The 19,660-nt window shown below is 43.4% G+C and overlaps 1 protein-coding gene and 1 long non-coding RNA gene across 4 annotated transcripts in view; one reads left to right on the top strand and one right to left on the bottom strand.

Annotated features, from left to right (window-relative positions):
- The window catches only part of LOC144025450 (uncharacterized), a 15,216-nt gene extending 13,829 nt beyond the window's left edge, over positions 1 to 1,387 (top strand). Inside the window, exon 4 of the long non-coding RNA XR_013284866.1 lies at positions 1,253 to 1,387. This is a non-coding gene — a long non-coding RNA (uncharacterized LOC144025450). The remainder of the gene's footprint in view (positions 1 to 1,252) is intronic.
- Positions 1 to 19,660, bottom strand: part of bcorl1 (BCL6 corepressor-like 1) — a 20,808-nt gene extending 1,148 nt beyond the window's left edge. The window contains exons 1-12 of one of the 3 annotated variants that reach the window (XM_077531471.1): positions 19,428 to 19,660; positions 14,790 to 15,190; positions 12,593 to 12,676; positions 10,100 to 12,505; positions 8,329 to 8,419; positions 7,709 to 8,137; positions 5,074 to 5,261; positions 3,793 to 4,053; positions 3,556 to 3,722; positions 3,272 to 3,417; positions 1,297 to 1,374; positions 200 to 371 (exon numbers count right to left, since the gene is read on the bottom strand). In XM_077531471.1, the coding sequence (XP_077387597.1) occupies positions 200 to 371; positions 1,297 to 1,374; positions 3,272 to 3,417; positions 3,556 to 3,722; positions 3,793 to 4,053; positions 5,074 to 5,261; positions 7,709 to 8,137; positions 8,329 to 8,419; positions 10,100 to 12,505; positions 12,593 to 12,598 (3,944 nt within the window). In that variant the 5' untranslated portion in view covers positions 12,599 to 12,676; positions 14,790 to 15,190; positions 19,428 to 19,660. Of the gene's footprint in view, positions 1 to 199; positions 372 to 1,296; positions 1,375 to 3,271; positions 3,418 to 3,555; positions 3,723 to 3,792; positions 4,054 to 5,073; positions 5,262 to 7,708; positions 8,138 to 8,328; positions 8,423 to 10,099; positions 12,506 to 12,592; positions 12,677 to 14,789; positions 15,191 to 19,427 lie in introns of all 3 variants that reach the window. The other 2 variants (XM_077531469.1, XM_077531470.1) reach the window with 2 other exon arrangements.

Below are 19,660 nucleotides of genomic sequence, written 5' to 3'. Positions count from 1 at the left end.
AATCACACCTGTGCAAAACCTGACATCATCATAAACTGCAAAAAAAAAACCCTGAAAACTAATTCGAAATTCTGACTGACAAAGCCGCCCTCTCAAATATATTTCATCAAAAGCGCATCACACTCACGGAAACGCTTGTCAAAGGTAAACAAAATCTTTTCTTTTCCCGGACCGAGCACGTGTGACGGCGTGAACTCACCCCTGCGTTACAGACACCTGCACGTGGTAGCAGGGCAAAAGGGGCTCGGAGGAGAACTCGAACACCAGACTGTCTTTGTTGGATTCCCCGTCGGCATTCGCGTTCTCGCCCTCCGCAGACTCTTGGCTCTTCTCCGACAGCAGGAAGTCCCAGCAGGGCTCCTCGCCCGTCTCTGCGTGGGTGAGAAATATCAGGATACATTCCAGTCACTATCACCCACAAAAAACACAATGGAACATCCCAAATTCAATCATTTAGAATTTTTTTAATGCCCCGTAATGACGGTTTGAGCCTGAAAGAGCTGAAGGAAAATGATAAAAGAGAAAATTTACTTTTTAGACTAAGTAGAGGTTTTACATGTACTACTTGTGGTATGTATCCTCCCTCTAGTGGCAGACAATAGAAATGCGGCCCAAATGAAGTTCAATTGTAGTGTTTTTTTTGTAAGTCTTTGCGTGGTCGTATCTCTCGCACCCTACGTCCAATCGGGGAAACATGGGCATCCATGGGTTCGTCTCGATGAGACCTTTCCAATGGTGTCTGACCCGTCACTCCACGACATTGCATTCCGGAGATAGAAATTATATACTGTGCTGTATAATAAGCAAATTAAAAAAACATACTTTTAATGGGAAAAATGAACGTGAATGAAAACAGAACATATATGAGGAATGAAAAAGGGATTTTTTATTTTTTTTTATTAACGCGGATATGAACTTTTGCAGTTCAATATATTTAAATACACCCCGCGAACTTTGTGAGGAATAAATGTTTGGAAAATGGATGGATAGAAGTTGCTATTGTTTTTTTATCAACCGATATTTAAGAGCAGTGTTAATACTCAAACTGCGTTAGAGTGACGCTCGTGTGTTTCAATGTTGGTCATGGTGGCAACTTCGAGAGCTAAATATTTCATTGGTGTAAAAAGTTTGAGAACGAGCCTTCGCTAAACATTTGAATCGTTTCAACATTCCCCGCACGTGTTCATCCAGCAGGCCTCAACTCGTCTGAGGTTGAAGGTGGCTCTCCTCTCTCTCTTTTTCTAACCACCAGACAGGCGCATGTTCCAGTTTTCCAACATTGGCAACTGAACTTACCGAACAAGGAGCTGCTGTAGAAGTCCCAGTGCAAGGTGGGATCCTGCTCGCCGCGCCCCTCCAGGTCGGTGAAATACTCTGGAAGAACAACGGTGGAAACGGTGTCATGCAAAAAAAAATAAAAATAAAAAATCACTCAATCTGGGCGATTATGATTTTAATCTTAGTAATAAACGACATGAACATGCAAACTCCACAAAGGAAGGCCAAAGCCTTTAAAGGTTTCATTTATTTAAAAATCATTCCTGTGCAAACTGTTCAGACAACAAATATGTATATTGATTTTAAATTAGTCTTAATTTTCAACTTAACATTCATACTTTTGTGCAAAACCCCCCACAAATTTATAGCTTCTGCACAACTTGCTTAAATGCCCCAATTAAGTAGTAAGTAACTATTGTGAACACGTCTTGTAAACCAACCATCCATCATTCTGCCATTTGTGCAAAATTACAACTCACAACAACGTTGGGATAGAATAGACTTCGACTTGACTTCATTGATCCCTCTGGGAAATTTACATGTCCAGCAGCAATGAGAACAGATCATTAAATACAAAATAATTCAATCAATCAATAAATAAGGTTATTACACCAGAGATTGAATTAATCATGATAATAAAAAAAATTTTAAAAATAAAAATAGAATAACAACGAGATTGTGTTGAAATTTTGGAAAACATTATTTACAGCAGAAAATTTTTACTATTTACTTGCTTAGTTTTTAATTGAGCTTAACACATGCTGACGAACTGGATACTCCCTGCAATTTTTGTTATAATTTTTAAACAAAGCTGTCAATTCTTTGTCAATTCTCTATGTTTCAAATTAAAAGATTTTTTTTTTTACGCTAATATTTTCTCTTTTACTGCAAATTAGTATCTGCTTGAAATACCAGTTATCGGCCTCCTTGACTACTAATAATCAGTACCGGTATCTGTTTTTGGGGGAAAAAAACATATCAGTCTATCAGTAATAAAAAACAAACAAACAAATATGAATATGACTTGCATTCAGCTACTGGTAACACAAATCCATATGACATGGATTAAGGTCCAATTACTTCATTACCTGCACCACACAATGCATTCTGGGAACAATATATATGCAAAACAGGTACATATATGCCGAAACTCATAAGGGCAAAGTGTTGCCGTGTTCCATTTGCATTTTTGTTATTTTTTGAAAAATATATTTTAGGGCTGTCAACGTTAAAGTGTTAACACATTAATTAATCGCAACAAATTATCGCATTCATCTCATGTATTAATGCAGCTTAATAACAATATTCATTTTGACCGCAGACTATCCTGTAGCTTGACAACGGTTTACTTTTAAAAGGACAAGTTTGCTCAATATTATTTGTTTGATTGTTACTGTAATACTAACATAACTGTGAGATTCATTTTTCAAAAATAATTTCCAGTTTAATACATTTCGTAGAAACTTTTTGTGGACGTACACCGCCATTGTTATTTACGTCGCAACGCATTCAGTGCGTAGTGACGTACAATGGCAGCTGCTTCTCTGCCGAGCAATGTGAACGGCGTACAAAGAAAGTGCTGGAAAGCCTCGTAGCGTTCCTACAGAAACATGCGACCGGGAGCGTCACCCTCCCCCATCTTGTGCTCGCGTCATTCTCCAGACACATTCAAGAGTTTTGATCGTCCCCTTAATGGAATTCATTTGATTTATTGCCCAGCAACTGAGACGTTTCCCAATTAAAAATAATCAAAATGCACCTGAAAAGACTAATTCATTATGTTGTAATTTATGAAATGATGTCGCAGAAAATAAATGAGTATTTCAGTGGGTATATAGCTTGAAAAAGTACCGTACTTTTAGATGTGACAAAGTGACGCTAATGTCTGATTGTCCGACGTTTGAACAGCCTTCGAATAGCGTCTGTCACATTTGCACACCCCCGAAGAAGCTTTCACGTCATCGCGGTGAGGCAGAAAGTTGGTTGCGCTCACCCGTGAGGAAGGTCCTCATGGTGGCGCTGTGCGCCAGTTTGACCGGCGTGTGTCCCGAGTAAGTGGCCAGAGTCGGGTCGGCGCCGTGGTTGAGGAGCAACCAAACGATAGGAAGGTTGTCGCTCGCCACCGCATCGTGAAGTGGCCTGTGGGGGGGATGCAAAAAGTGTGCCAACTAATCAGTCTCATGTTAACATCAAATTGTGAACGTTAAGTTGGAGAGAGAACATTTTGATTTCATTTGACTGGCTCATTGACAGCAATAGCAAGCCTACAAACTGTACCGTGTTCCATCCTGAGCACTGCAGTTCACGTCGGCGCCGTGTTTGAGCAACATCTGGACAATCTGAGTCCAGCCACGAGAGGACGCCTCGTGAAGGGCCGTGTAGCCCGCGTTGTCACGTCGATTCACCTCCCTGATGTCCTTTTCTAGACAGTACTGCACCACTTCCTGATGAGAGAAAAAAAAAAAGAAGGTCAAATTACTGTTGAGGTGAATATAACAGAAATGTGATTTTTACCTGATAGCCCAAACGGGCGGCACGTTGCAGCAACGTCTCCCCGGCGTTTTTATTGACAATCAGCCGCCGCACCTCGGGTGGGATGGGCCGCTTGGGGGGGGACTCGGGGCTGCTGTGTTTCCCTGATGAGCTCTTTTTGCCGGACGGAGACGACGGCACGCTCTTGGGGAGGGGCGGGGGGCTGCTGTTCTCCGTGGTTGAGTCTTCATCCAGAGCCGCGGGGACGCCGCGCTTGCCCAAGTTGCCGCGCTTAGTCTTTGGCTAAAACAAAAGTGAATAGAGGAGAGTGATGACTCAAGTCAAATGGAACGCATTGAGATTTCTGTCAATAGGTGAACCCCAAACAAAGGAACAGAAGGATTTAGAAAAAAAAAGACAAAAATGGAGCCACAGGGGGGCACTGTTGGCTTATACACTGTATTCATCAAACAGCTGCATTTAAAAATACAGAAGAACCATAAACATGACTGTTGCATAAAATAGGTTGACTGCAAAATCGACACACGAGGTTTCAAGTTACCTTACGTTAGGATTTAAACACATCTGACTTTGAGGTGTATGTCATAATTACAATCAAAATCATCTTTTTAAATCAGGGCTGGAGAAAATGATTACGTATTCAAACAATGATTTATTTTTTCGTACAAAACAAGAACATATTTCAGCATTTAAAAATATTAAGACTAATTAACAAAATAAAAACACTACAATAAAGTAAATTCCTTTTGGACCAAACACAATTTATAACAATACATATTTAGAAAAATCTATATTTATTTATTTATTTTGGCAAAAACGTGAAATTGGAGTGCAGCATGTGCAGTAGAACGATCATTTCTTTTTTGGTACAAAACAAGAAAATGTTTAAATGTAAAAAACAAAAATATTAATATCATTAAAATTCTTTGAAACAGTATAATTATGCAAGTTCCTTTTGGATTAAACAAAATGTATTAAATGTGTTATTTTTAAATTTTAAAAAGGTGCAAATGTATAAATTTAAACAGCTCAAAATTTTTTTTATGAATAATCTATTTTTTTTTTTTACAATTATGCCTACTTTGTAATTGTGGATTGTAATTGAATTTTGATTAATTAATTATTTAAAGTATATTACAACAGTTTCTCTGGAAGTTGGAGTCACACTACTAATATCACAAAAAACACTACGACAAACTGTACATTAAGCACCAGTCTATGAGGTAAACATGCTAAGCACACGTGTACTGAGATGCTGTTTTTTTGTTTTTTTTAATCGAAAATAGAGTCAAAGCAGCTCACCTTTTGCTCATCACTGTCACACAAGTGTTTGCTTTTGAACTTCCTCTTCCCGGAAGGCTTGTCGTTGGACTCGGGCGATATGTCGCTAGCCTGGTAGCGGACCGAGCCCGAGCGTGTGAAGGAGGGTCTCCGTGGTGGCGGCTCCGGACTGGAAACAGCAGGACTTGGACACGGAGACTTCTGTAGATCTGCAATGATCAGGTTGAGTTTGGTTACCATTAAAAAAAAAAAAAAAAAAAAAAAAAAAGGGCTCCTGGGACCCTTTCCAGAAAGGAAATATTTCCGAGGCTCCCCTTGTGATTCGAATACCAATCTAAATGCATAGGAATTAAAAAGTAGCCTATTTTTGAAAAAATGAAATAAATTAGGTAACCCTTTCAGACCCGCATTTTTTCTGCTGGGCATTTTTTATTTATGTGTGAGCTCATTTTGACTCTTTCCCCCCATAAGAACATCATATATATATTTTTTTTTTTTGGGGGGGGGGGTTCTGTTTGTAGTTATAGTGGATGCCAAGATAATCTGGCAAATGGCACTTGATTTCTATCGCGCTTTTCCACCTTACAAGGCCCTCAGAGCACTTTACATTTTGACTGCCCATTCACCTACTGATGACGCATCATCAGGAGCAATTGGGGGTTCAGTATCTTGCTCAAGGATACTTCGATGTGGTCACAATGGAATAGGATCGAACTCACAACCTCTGGGTTGGGAGACAAACACCATACCACTGATCCACACCGCTCCCCAATATGGCTGTAACGTGTTGTAAACTTAGCTTATATGCAAAATTTTAACGAACATGCAATTGTGATTCGTTAGTTAAGATCCAATTATGAACCAATCATGAACCAGAAGTGTTGACATCATCAAAATTACGCGTTTATGCGTTGGTTTAGACATGCAAATATGTTTAAAGTAGCACTAAGGAACTTTCCAATCTTGAAATATTTTCATAACTCTTCTGACTTAAAACTAGTTGAATGGTACCTTTGCCATGGCCTGAGCGGGTCTGTATCATTTTTACTGGCACTAAGCAAATTTGAGGAGGATAGTAGGAACACTGCAACACAAAAAAAACTACAAATGACCTGACTGCTTTATGGCATACGTTACTTCCCCCTTTCCTCATCCGCTACAAAGACGGAAGTCAATTTGAATGTCGGTGCATGATTACTGCTTTCCTGGCAGAAGCTGCAAAACAACTGAAAGAAAAACGAAAAGGGAAAAAAAGCCAGTCAATGATCAACATTGGCCTGGCTTTCACACACTGGCTAAAAAAACGACGCACTGAGCTTGTCTTTATGGGGTATATGCCACGGAAGAGGCGGGACTTCCGTGTTTTTGCACATCAGCTTTGATTCCGGTTCCAGGTCGCGACGTGTGGGCTGCTTCCCAACACTCGCAGCCCCCACCCCTGCGCCCCCCAACCGCATGCTCGCATCGATGGGTGCGAGCGCGCAGGGCGTCTCAGCTCTCTGAAGTGCTTTGGACAACTGACACACACACCACACACTCGCACCCGTCGACAGGAACACGCAACCGAGAGGCACAAAGTCGCAAGCACAAGTATTGGGACGTGGCCCACATGTCGCGAACCGGAACCAGAATCAAAGCTCATGTGCAAAAATACGGAAGTCCCGCTTCTTCCATGACATATACCCAACAGGAAATGTGGTCTTCCTTCAGACATAATACCAATTTTGTCCATAAGGTGCCGCCAAAATCAACGTGAACTCAAAGTTCTTTAGTGTTGCTTGAAACTAAAAATAAAAACTCATGTCACACTACCCATTTGCTATATTTTTTTTAGGGACCAAAAAAAATATAGGGGGAGGGGGTAATCTAGAAAAAAACACCCACCACACCTTTTGTTCTTCTTACATTTTTTTTAAATAATATGATCAAGTGTGCATTACTTATTTCATTAATAACATTAATTTTCCATGTTTTTAGCCTTTTTAGTTAATGTAGTCACATTTATTAAAATTATATAATTACAAATAAAGATGTATTATTTTATTACGAATAACTATAATTTGCACAGTGCATTTTACATTATTGTATTTTGTTTTGTAATTTGTAACTAAATTATAATTAAACTTTTTCAATGCACAAAAAGTATTAATTATTTAATTGAACTTTGTTTGCATCAATTTAGCCATTTCCCCCCTTAAATTTGGTTAGGTAAATTGTATTAATTCATTATCTACATACTGTAATTTATTGTTGGAATTATTCCAAATAATAAAATAAAATATGTATTTTTTTTTAATGACATGCCGTACACATTTCTCACAGGGAAATTAATCTATCCATTTTCTATAGTGTTAACCCTTAAGTGTGATAGATAACATTTCAAAATGAGCAACCATTATTTTATCATTAAAATCAAGTATTATACGTACACATTTTTTTAAAAAACTTTTTGTTCCCCTTTTATCTCAACTATGACTGATCTGACTCAGCTGTCCATTGCAAAAATTCAATGTGGACCTTGAATATAAAAGTATGCCCATGAGAGGAAAAAAAATTAAAAAAATCAAAGGTTGATTTTACACAGAATGAGCCCATGGATTGATGTGGTGGTGGCAGATAACAAACATTCCCCTCTCAAAGTAAACAGTGAACATACCCACTGTGATTCCACTGTCTGACTCATCAAGGTGGTCTCCTTCTTCCAGTTTGTCCTTCTCCGTGATGTACTCCCCCGTCTGGTACTTTCTGTTACGGCAGTGCCGCCTCCTTTTATGCGCCGGGGCGTCGTCCTCCGCGTCGACCGCCTTGCCCTTGTCCCGGACGTCCCGCTCCGACAGCCGGTTGGAGCGAGGCCTCCCTCTCGGACGGCGGGCCGGCGTCCGCGGGGGTGAGGGCGAAGGGGCCCTTTCAGGCGGCGGCGGCGGGGAAGGCGTCGCGAAGCCCCAGAGGTCCAGTCTGGCCTCGTCTGCACGCCGCCGTCCTCTCCTCAACCTCGGGAAGGAGGCCTCTTTAACGGCGGCCTCCTTACTGGCCGCAGGGGACTTCAAGGCACGAGTCTCTTCACACTCGGGACTGCTGCGACCATCTGTAAGTGATTCAAATCGCATTTGACTGTTACTCTCCCACCAACTCTCGTGCATAAAGGTGCAGGTGACACATCGGAAGTATTCACTTTTTGCGTGTATCGACCTGAAGAGTAAGAGTAAGCGGCTCAATGAAAGGCTGCACAAACAAAAGCGTAATCAAATCTGACATTTTAAGGAACAAAGACAATACCGGTTTTGTTGTGGGGTTCTTCGTCTTTCCAAGTCTGCTCTCTACTCTGCGAAGAAAGTCGTTGCTCTAATTCTGATGTTTTCTGTTTCATCTGCTGAAGGATCCAGAGGAAGGCATGAATGTTATTGGGGATGCAAATAACTTCAGAAATTCTAGCACAAATATATATTACCCACAAAAGATTAGGGGTATCTGCTTTGGGTAAAACTTCAGGATAAACCTAAAATGCACCATTACTATTACAGGTGAACTTAATTTGACCTGGAACTTTCGAATGCCCATCTCCAACTGTTGAATGCTTCAGTGTCAAGTCCTTTTTTTTTTTTTTTGCACAACAGGCAAAATTCATAGCAAATTTCCAAGGGCGTCCAATTCTATGCCTTTGTGACTCTTGGTATCTCTTTGTTGCGACCTATTCATGACACTCTAAATTCAGTGACCACTTCACTCTGAGAAAATCCTGTTTGAAGCCTCACTATTAGGGATGCACTGAAATGAAAATTCTTGGCTGAAACAATGTGAGGAAACCAGCTCAGAAAACCGCTACACTGAAAGAAATGATAAAACTTTAAAAAGACAACAAAAATTACCATAATTTGAAAATGACAATAAATATCTAATTGGCATTTTCAACAGAAAACAATCTTAAACCCTTCTTTTTGTAAAATAACAATACTAAAATGTAAAATAATACTGGATAAATTTAACAAAATATAAGACCACACCGTGACGGTTATTGCTGTACAGTGGACCCAACGATTCACAGCGGATAAAGAAACGGTCGGTGAATAGCAAAAATCCATGTATACCGTACTTGGTGTACACTGAAATGCATTTTTTTTTTAACTTAAATAATTCTTCAAAAAATGCTGATAAACTTCAGGTGTTGGCTCTACCCCAAAAAAAGGGGAATAAATATTTGTAATACTTGTTGCCAAACCACAACTATTCGGGGGACGACTTTGCATCTTTTTATGAGATGTAGAGAAGAACTGAGAATGAGTCGAGAATGAACATACATCCTATAAGTTGTTCAAATGCACAGTAAGGAAAAAAACACATTGGAGTTAGGAGGCATTTTTAGTTGATGCAATTCATGAAATTAGTGTTGGAAGCGATGAAAAATATGAGCCATGAGAGCAGGTGAGAGTAATGTCACAAGGGACCTGGCAAACTGAGCCAAATAAAAAATATGTAAGTCAACCAATTGATTTCAAACTTGGCAGAAAAGTATAGAAAAATCCATAATTTGGGGAATTTTGGGCTTGTTTCCCCGCCACCACCTCCGCTAGCAGCATGCTGTGCACTGGCTAGCCAGCAAAGCACTTGCTTTATAGCATTTTGCTTAACTCATCACATCCTGTTTTCTTTTGAAACAAAAGTCTTTTGGACAGAAACCGAAAATTTGGGGTTACCGAATTTTCGGCGCATCCCTACTCACTATAGGAAGGTACTGTTGATTGGTTCTTACGTGTCATCTTGGTTTCAGGACATCAAAGATTTTAAACACCAATTCAAATTCAACCAGGATATGCATTGGTTGATTCATCGATCTAACACCTGTTGTGATTTTTGCCGTCCAAATCTTTGTGAGAGAACAGTAAGTTGTGCAAAAAGTACTGAAACGGTGAACAATTGGACAAAGATTATTGTGCATTTTAGGTTCGTAATGAAAGTTCAACTGAAAGTTGAACATCACCAACTTTTTTTTCTTTTTTTTTTTGAGTAGCGTGATGTAACGTTAACAAATCCAAACGTGAAGAGACTTTACCTTCTTTTGGGAAGTTGGTGTCAAATCTTTGTCTTTGTCTCTTGCCGTCTTCTTTGCCGACTCCGCCAGTGCCTTTTCCTTTGAGGGCTTCTTAGGACTAACTTTCTTCTGTTTAACAGCTTTGGTTGGCGACTCCTCTTTGGTTCCGTTTGTTTTCTTCTCATCACCTCGACCCGGAGACCGGCCCGACAGAATAGACGCAACTAAACCGCCCAGATTTTCATCTGGAGGACCGTCTGACTCTTTGCTGTCTTTTTTCAACACCTCCCCCTCCAACACTTGGGCCAGTTTACTCTCCAGCCTGTTGCCGTTTGTTGATGTGTTGCTTCTGAGGCTATGAGACTGTCCAAAGGGCTTCGACAAACCATGCTTGTATTCTCCCTGATGGCTGCGCATCTCTGCGTTATTCTCCGAGGTCTCTGTGGATTTCAACCTTTCCGGCCTCTTTCTGGATGGAGTCACACCCCCTTGAGACAAGACTCCAGTCCACTTTTCCGTGGACCAGTATGCTGAGGGTTCATATGGAGAGGCTTGCTTGAGCGGGGTGTCTTTGAGGAGAGTCAGAACATTGTCCTTTCTTGACACGGTGTGAGCATCGCTCGTTTCAAAGTCTTGCTGCTTCACGATGGACGCCAGGTTCGAGAGCGGAGACGGTTTCTCCCACGAATCTTCCACAGGTATGGATGGACTCTGAAATTTGGAACTTTCCGCATTTCCTTTGGGCGTTGGAGAACCTGGTGAGATTTTCCTCTGGTGGGGAGGATGAGAGGACTGTTGCCAAGCTGAGTACGGACCCGCTGCTTTGCCAGGCTTTAGATGCGTGTTGGTGGTGGTGGTGCTTGACAGGGCCGTCATGAGGGCCCCTTTAGCGGGACAGTTCTTGCCGATGGTTGTGCTCGAGTTTTTGACGGGCTTGACACTCTGGGCATGCTTCAGTGAGGGGGCCCTCTTTCCTCCCGAGGTCGCTTGTTCTCCCTGGTCGATTATTGATATGAACTCCTGCTTAGCAAAACTCTGGAACTCATCTGCAAATGTCCCTTTTCCATCCTTACCTCGAAGCGTAGAGGCCAGTATGGGACTAGCTACACCTACGTATGTTCCAGGGATATTTTTAACGGGCTCTTGTGAAGGTCCCTTGCTCCATGCTGGCTTAAGTTCCGAGACCTGGTGATTCTGCGTCCGGATTGATTGCTTTTGGTGCGATCCATTTCTGTGTGTATTGGGCAAAATGGGGCACTGCCCAGCTGCGCCATAGGTTGTAGAATGAGTTCTCTTTGAGTTTAGAAAGTCGGTTTTGTTCGACTCGCTCTTTTGAAGCTCCTTCGTTGAAAGTGGAGGGTCATTTGTGCCTTTTGGACGTTTCGATTTAGCGGACAAATCCAGGGGAACGTCCCTTGTTTCCAGTGAGCACGTTACTCGATGCTCTTCTGTTTTCAGAGCACTCATGGCTATCTTGTCCAAGCTGAGGCTCTTTTCCACGTGGTTAAGAAGTCTACTCTGAGAGGCGATGGTGGCGAGTGCAGAGCCGCAACAAATGGCGGCGGTGGGCGACAATGTGTAGTGGGTGGGTGCTGTAGAGCTCAATGACGGGTGTTGCAGTGGGAGGGCGATAGCCGGCGAAGCCACCACCGAGGCCAGCGACTTATGCTCACCGACAGATTTGGCGTTCTTGCTGGACGAATGGTTGGCTTTAAGTTTCGAGGCTTTTTTCTCTGAAGCCGGAATCCGGCCCATGGAGAAGGGATAGTGGTAGGTCCGCATGAGGGGCGTCCCTGCTACACCTGAGGTTTGAGGTTGAACGTCTTTTGGAAACTGGCTGGCAGTGGCTTCTCTCAAAGCCGCGATCTGCCCCAACGCTGGTGGGAGAGTGATTTTACAAAGTGGGGAGGAGAAATCGGTGGAAGGCAGGAAGGCAACTGGCTTGGCTGGTTTGAACAAGGAGCACTGGAAACCAGGTGGAGCAGATGGTGTTTGCGTATGCGATTTCTTGCTGTGGCAGGGATTGGCCGAATCCTCCCGGCTGACTTTTATGCCACTCGACCGCTGAGGAGCGGGGAAGGCCCCCGCGCCGTCGGCCTTGATTTTAGCGGCCTCTACCGCTCTTTTGTCTGTCCTCTTCTCAGCGCCGGCGGGGGCTGAGCTTGACATTGGTTCATTGTTGAGCTGCCGGGGTGGAGAAAGCTCCGGGCTGTGGTTGTAATTACTGGTGTCCGGGCAGGCTCTCGCTGTCTTACAGTCTGTTGTCGGAGTGGTCTTGTTTTGCTGACCGAGGGTAACATCGCCTCGAAACTCAAGGGGCAGCGTTTGGGGAGGATTTCCCACCATGCTCATGGACGCTTTATTTGGAGCACTGATCTCTCTGCTCACCGTGCCTCCATCCCCTACATTCATTAGTGAAGAATCCACCTAGGTAATAAAGAATAGAGATCAAGCAGCCATTTTTAATAAGCTACTCCCATACCCTAATGCAACTGTAATAAAAACAATGCATACCTGCATAGGTGTTTCTTTAACACAACATGCCTCAAAGGGTAGCTAAGTCAGTCTGATGAGTTTTTCTTTAAATGCACCGATAGGCTGCAAAGAGAAAATCAAGTCATGACCACACCGTATACTGCAAAGAAATGTTTGATTCAGACTAGGAAAACTTCTTTTCGACTAGATTGCCTCTGAGGCCAAACATGATACAATTTTCTAACAGCAGGGAGATTATTTCTATTTACTTGTATCCATTTTTTTTTTTTTTTTTTGCTACAGACAACAAGGAAATTCCTGTGTTGTTCATCCCTGTGGAAATGGAAATTGCATGTTTCAAAATGTATGTCGTTTACATATTATGCTTTGACTGACTCGTGACGAGAGTTACTGAACACTCATGAACCACAATGGAATATCTTTTTTGTCCTCATACACACAATGACTCAAAAACAGGGCAGGGTTGGATGGAATTGCCTTTCCACTTTAAGAACAACACTCTTTTTGGGTAAGTTTTAGTACCTATAAGATGCTGACAAAAAAGGTAGCCTCAAGGTTCTCTGCAATGTTGAAGCCTTGTATGTAAAGTGAACAGATTTATGCAAATTGTTAAAATGTTAAGCATTATTGCAAATTTCAAGCGAGCACATTAGAACAGTGATTTCCACCCGGTGTCCATCAGGTGTGCAGCTGTGTTACTACAAGTAATGTATTGTGCAACTGTCTACATCAGCAACATACAGCTACAGAACAATTACCGGGTATATCATTTTTTTTCTGCATATAAAGTTTGGAACTTTGGAGATTGTCAACCCCAGCTCTGAAGGTCTGACATGAAAACTGTCATCTGACTAGCGTTGTAGTGTAGCTTATGTTTTTGCCTTTTCAGAGAAGTCTCGTAAAATATGTGAATATTTTTCAAGGCAAGGTGGTGACGAGTTCTTTCAGAAAAGCAATAGGTTAAAGGACAACGAAGTATGCATGTGCAAACAAGCACATGTACTTCATTGAAAGCGTTTGAGCCATGCTAATGACCACAACAGTGCAGCCTCTGCCTCAATTTGAGCCGGGAAAGCCCTGGCTAGATGGCAAAAGGTACATAATAAACTCATGTATTCACTTTTGTGACATTTTGCTTTGGTGATGTGTTATAAGATTTGGTCTAATGTAAAATGTGTGCCTTGGCTCAAAAGGTTGCAAAACAGTATTATTAGACACGTGGGGGGGGGGAGCACCACAAGCAAGTGAAGCAAGCACACGTGAGTTCAGAGAGCAGTTCAACTGTACACCAAAACGGGACCAGGCAGAAAATCTTTTTGGGGGCTAAGAATGATAAATACATCACCTCGGGGTGGCTCAATAACAAAGAGAAACAAATCACAAGTCACCATTTCCACTGGCCGGTGCATTCATAGCTTCGTTGTCCATCTCTCTCTATGTGGGCCAACACATGCACACACGGAACGGTGCAGTTTATTGTGAATGCAGCGCGCAGCTTCGCAGCCTACTTTCGGCTTTCACTGTCCAGCACGAATGACGAGAGCCCGGGCAAGTGCAGTCGGAACCTCCTAATGCTGCGAACATCAGTCACAAGTCTGATGACGAGGACGGTAACGACACAGGGGTGGTGGTGGTGGTGGTGGCAAAAGGGGGGGAAGTATTACCCCCCACCCCCCTTTCTCCAAAACAGCTATCTAGATGCCACATTAACGAAAGCAACAACAAAAACTCCTTAATACCCAAACGCCTTGTCTGCACAGAATCAATATCAAAGCCAAGGGGGGGATAAAGGATAGAGTCAGACACGGGGGGTGGTGGGCGACACAAGTTAATGCGCAAGCTTGTGTTCCGGAGCGGTCACCGCTGTCACGGAGAAAGGAGGAGAAGACGGAGCCCGACAACTCCGCGGCCGGGCAGCGGCGACCGCGACCGAGGCTCCCCCGCCGGCTCGCACGCAGAGCCGGGCTGCTGTTATTTATCCTCAGCCGACCTAGTGCGGAGCGTCGGGAACAGCGGCGGGTGTCCCGTCCTCTCTCGACACTTGCGAGGCTTCCGTACGCGGACCCCGACCTCACGAAACCGCCTGCTACCACCACCGCCGCCGCCGCCGCCCCCCCCACCTCACACACACACCACCCCCTCCACCTTATTTTTCCTCTCTCCGCGTCCGAGTCGCCACATAAAAGATGTCCAATGACACAAGCAGCCCGCTCACCCGGATGGTGCGTGAACGTCGCACGGCGGACGGCTCCGTTCCGCGGCTGCCTCTCCGGCCTCTGGCGGACCGCGGCTCTTCTCTTACCTCGACGGTTTTCGCTTCTCAAAGTCCAGGGAGGGGGGTGGTTAGGGAGGGAGGAGGGGAGGGGAGGGGGGGTCGTCAAGACTGTCCGTTCCGTATCTCCAGTCTGGTGGGAGCGAGAAAGCGAGCGAGAGGGGAGGATGCCTATGGGAAATGTAGTGCTCGAGTATCCACGCCCAGGATTAGACGCTGGAGTAGCAGGGAGGGATGAGGACTACAGGTACCAGCATGCGCCGCGGCGTCACAGCCGCTTCAGGAGGCACGAGGGGGGATCGCGACCACAGCGGAACGGCCGTGGTGTTGGTGGTGCGACTTAACTGAAAAGAAAAAAGAAAAGAAAAAGCCTTTATGTGAGCAAGTCACCAAGTCACAAAACTGCTACTTTAAAGCCAAGAGTTTTCACAGGAAGCCAAAGGGGAAATGTAGTAAAACGAAGGAAATTAAGTGTGAGAGAGGTTTGGGTTCGTTGATGAAGATGAGGAAGCAAGTGTGTTGAGAGGAAGGAAAAGAAGCACATGCGCGTTTTTATGGAGATGTTCCAATCTAATGACACGTAAATTGCGATTTGAAGTCACCGCTGTAAACTCATTTCAATCCAACTGGGTTCACCTGTGATAGTTATTTTGTTTATTTATTTACAGCTGTGTTTACTAAACTTTTTCAGCTGTGGATCCAAATCGGACAAATGGTATCGAAGAATGACAGCATGGTGATCTGCTTTGCACATGCCGCACAATTCTGAGGTTGTGGGTTTGAATTCTGCCTTCCTCTGTGGAGTTTGCATCATTTCCCTGCGCTTGTGTTGAATCTTCTCCAGATGTTACATCCCAAAACATGCATTTTAAGTTCATTTCAAACTAACTTGTCTATAAGTGTGGGTGTGAGTGTGAATGTTTGTCTATTAGTGATCTGTGATTGACTGGCGACCAGTCCAGAGTTTAAACCCCCATCTCCTCCAAACTCAGGTGGGATAGGCGACATGCAGCTCAGGTGTGACCCTATTGAAGGCCAGCAGTGTAGGATGGACAGATATAAAAAAATAATAATAATCAAAACAAAACATTATACCATGTATTAACGCGCAAGTTTACAATATATAACATGATTAAGAATGCATTCGTCAGCTTTTCAATGAATACTGAAACATGTCCGCTATTTGGGACTTGTTTTGGTTCCGGATGCCAAAATCCTGAAAGCCCTGATCTAAAGAAGACTCTTCAAACACAAGCATCCATCCATATTCTAATCTACACCATGCAGCCAACCACAAGTAATTCATTGAAAATGTTTATTGGATAAATCCAACAAATTCCAACCATATTATTTTTGAAAGCTCACAAATCTAACTAGCAAGCAAACATGAACACAGAACATGCATGGACATTTTCTATCTATCACAGTTCTTGCCCTTCATTTAAAGCAGTGGTTCCAAAACTTCAGATTTTAGCTTTAGGGTTTATTTGGCGGCTGAAAGTGAACACTGTTTTTTGTTTTTGTTTTTTATAACTCATTGAGCACTCATTATCTTTTCAAATGGCTTTTGGAAACAAAGTCACAAATTCTGTGTTATTTATGATTAGTTTATAGTCATTTTCATTTGCACAAAAAACACTTTTCCACCTGCTGACCAGAAGCCTTAAAATAACAGTAACAGTCATTGCCACACAATTCCATTTAGGCTACTTACTATTTTCCACACTAAAAAGGGGTGATGACTGTAAAATAACTGCACATGTGCACATTTTTTTTTAAATTATTGTGGTTGTAATTTGCAGTAGTGTAGTTGCAGATATTTTGGTAATTCCCAGGGGCAAAACATGAGTCCACTGCATTCTGATTAATATCGAATTTGTGGAATATGAATTAAGCAGCAAAATCCACCCATTTTCATCCATTTCAGGGGGCAGCCATTTTGAAACTTGTCGACAGAAAATTTCATCACAGTTGGCCAGAGATCAGGTCATCACTATAAACCAATCACAACTCAGCCTGCAAACATCACAAGACCAAACTCAGAACACAGGTGAGCCATGACTGGTTGTTACCTGAGCTCTGAGCAACTGTGATGTCATTTGCTGTTGACCACAAGTGGCAAAATGGCCGCCTCCCTGAGATGGATGAAAGTGGGTGGATTTTGCTGATTAATTGGCATCCCACAATCACAATATTTATCAGAATACTGTGTTTAGACCAGCGGGTCTGCATAAAACAAAATGGAAAATTTTGGTTGAACTTCCCTTTTATATTTGTACCCTTTTATTAGAATAATCTCTCAGTATGATGCAGCCCAATTCTACATAACTGCAAACTACATATTTGTTAAATTAATATCTCACTTAGTGTCAATCAAAACACATTGTTTTATTTTTTAAAGGCAGATGCAGCTCTTGTATTATATCTTTGAGAGGGTCCAACTTTAAATGGTGGCCCGATGGCCCCCGGCACTGTCAGGCCACCACATACTGTACAGTTGCGGTCCAATCAGTCCAGTACAAATTTCATTAATAAATACGTTAAATCAATACCTTCTTGCTTTTTACTGATTTGTCTGTGATTGAAAAAGCATTTTTGATTGTATGAATGAGCCTTCCCCAAACTTATGATCAGATCCCAAAATAAGGTCCTGGTCCATTTTTATTGCAAGGCCAAAGTCTAAATTGATCAAACCCTGAACCTCAAAAGTGTGAACAGACATGCTTACCATGTCTTTATGATGGCCATGACCATTTTTTGGGCTCTTCCTGAAATGCCATAAGATGTTACAAAGCCCTATCTAAATGGAGTGGTGTTTTGGGAAATATCTTGAACTGATACATCTCGAAAATATGGCGTCTTCACCACATGTACACTTCCAGTGCCTCTTATTTCAAAAGCAAATTGTCTGTAATGTATATGTTTTCAAGGGTAATGTTGTAAAATTTGTTTGTGGTATGCACAGGGGAATACATGTTTACTGTTCGTTTGAAGAGCAGGCGGCAAAATGGGATTTATCATCTGTTTCTATTGACATATTTTCAATCTTTTTGAAAAGACTTCCACTCGGTCTTGAGCACAAGATGAGTGATACAAACCTGGAAACCTCTAACCTTGATCAAAAGTTATTCAATTATCTTTGAAAGGGCATCATTTTCAATCAAGTGACAGCACATACACAACATAAACCTGGAAATAAAAGTTACACCAGCAGGTTGCATGTCTTTCAAAAATAGCAAACAATTAGTACTACTGTATATGATCTCGCACTCATCTCCTTCCATAATCACATTTTGTCTCGGTGGTTAAGCAGCCCTCGCTGTAATTAGGCCACTTGTCTTATTATACCAAAGGCCTGGATCAGCTTCTTCAAGGCATTTCCTACTTTTCTCAACACTTGTGCTAGTGAGGAACTGGATGGACAAACACAAACACGAGAGGGGCTGATAGGCATTCGGGGGCTTGTTTTGTTTTCGCATCGAGCCCGGTTGTCGAGGCGGTGCGATTGGTGGCGGGTGGGGGGCAACGCTCAACCCAGCGGTCCGAGCTGAAACTATTTGGCTGCGTGGAACATCGGCATGTGGGAGCCTCTCCGACGTGCCCGTCGTCATTCGCCCAGTAATGGCTGCGCACAGGCGGCCGCATCGCTGACAGATCGCTCAATGTGAACATGGTAACCCGCGCTTTTAGGATAAAAACACAAACAGGAAGGGACATTTGTAAACAACAATAACAAAAAAAAGGGGGGGGGGGGGGACTGGGAAAGAAAAACGGAGCTCGGTGGAAGCGTCGGGAGTGCCACACTCACACAAACACACAAACACACAAACACGTCACGGATCGAGAGCTCCGCTGCCACCGACCGGGGCAAGCGGCAGCACTCTTCCTCGGTAGTGAGCGGCCACTCCGTGGCTTGGGTGACCCGTGACTCGCCATCGGATGACGACGTCGGAAGTGCAAAAAAAAAAACGTGCAATTTAGCATTTATTTTGTTTATCGCTCAGGGCCTATGTGTGTTTTAGGGACAAGACACTCGTCTTCAAAGTGCCCCCCTCCCTTTCCTTCTTGTGAGACTATTTTAGGCCGCCATGGCTTCACCAAACGAGGATGTCCCGTCTAAGTTCACCTGGAGGGGGGCAGCTAGGTACCCGTTTTGGCTAAAGTCATTAAATACATCAGGAAGGGAGGTTGATGTCGTTCGCCGGGGTGACTAATGCATCGCTCGTCCATATGATGTCAAAAAAAGCTCGGCACCTGAATGCATCACTTCTCGTGTAGTTTGAGTAACAAAAACCTCACCACGTCCCTCGCAATGTATTCGCCTTTGCCTTTGCTCGTGTCATCCCAACTTGCTCGCGTGTGTGAGCCCCTCAACACACAATGCCGCGGGATAGCAGCGAGACGTCGCCGGGGACAAGATCAAACCCGGGAGGGGGGGAACGACGACACGAAAACACATCCAGGTCAAAGTTTGGTCGAGTTTGAACTCGTCTTCGACCTCCTTGTGCAGTGTGCACCCCCCTCCCCTGCCCGTAACGCCTTTGTTATTAGTAATCGCACGCTATTGCGCCGTCTTCTTACCTTGGCGCTCCGAGCTGTGTGCAGCCGCAAAGCCTGCGTGTGCACACGGTGCAACAAGCGAGCCGTCGGTCGCGGAGAGAGAGAGAGAGAGAGAGAGAGAGAGAGAGAGAGAGAGAGAGACGGGAGTGGAGGGAGGCGGGGTGGGGGCTTCCGAGCCGGTGGTCCCGCCGGGGTTGCTTCTCCGCTAAGAATAAACAGAGGTGGCGTTCCCCCCCCAAATGTTTTTGGTTGTT

The sequence above is a fragment of the Festucalex cinctus genome, chromosome 9 (genome assembly GCF_051991245.1).
Source record: "Festucalex cinctus isolate MCC-2025b chromosome 9, RoL_Fcin_1.0, whole genome shotgun sequence".
Lineage (NCBI taxonomy): Eukaryota > Metazoa > Chordata > Actinopteri > Syngnathiformes > Syngnathidae > Festucalex > Festucalex cinctus.
Note: the sequence above shows the minus strand (reverse complement) of the source record. Positions and strands in the feature narration are given on the sequence as shown.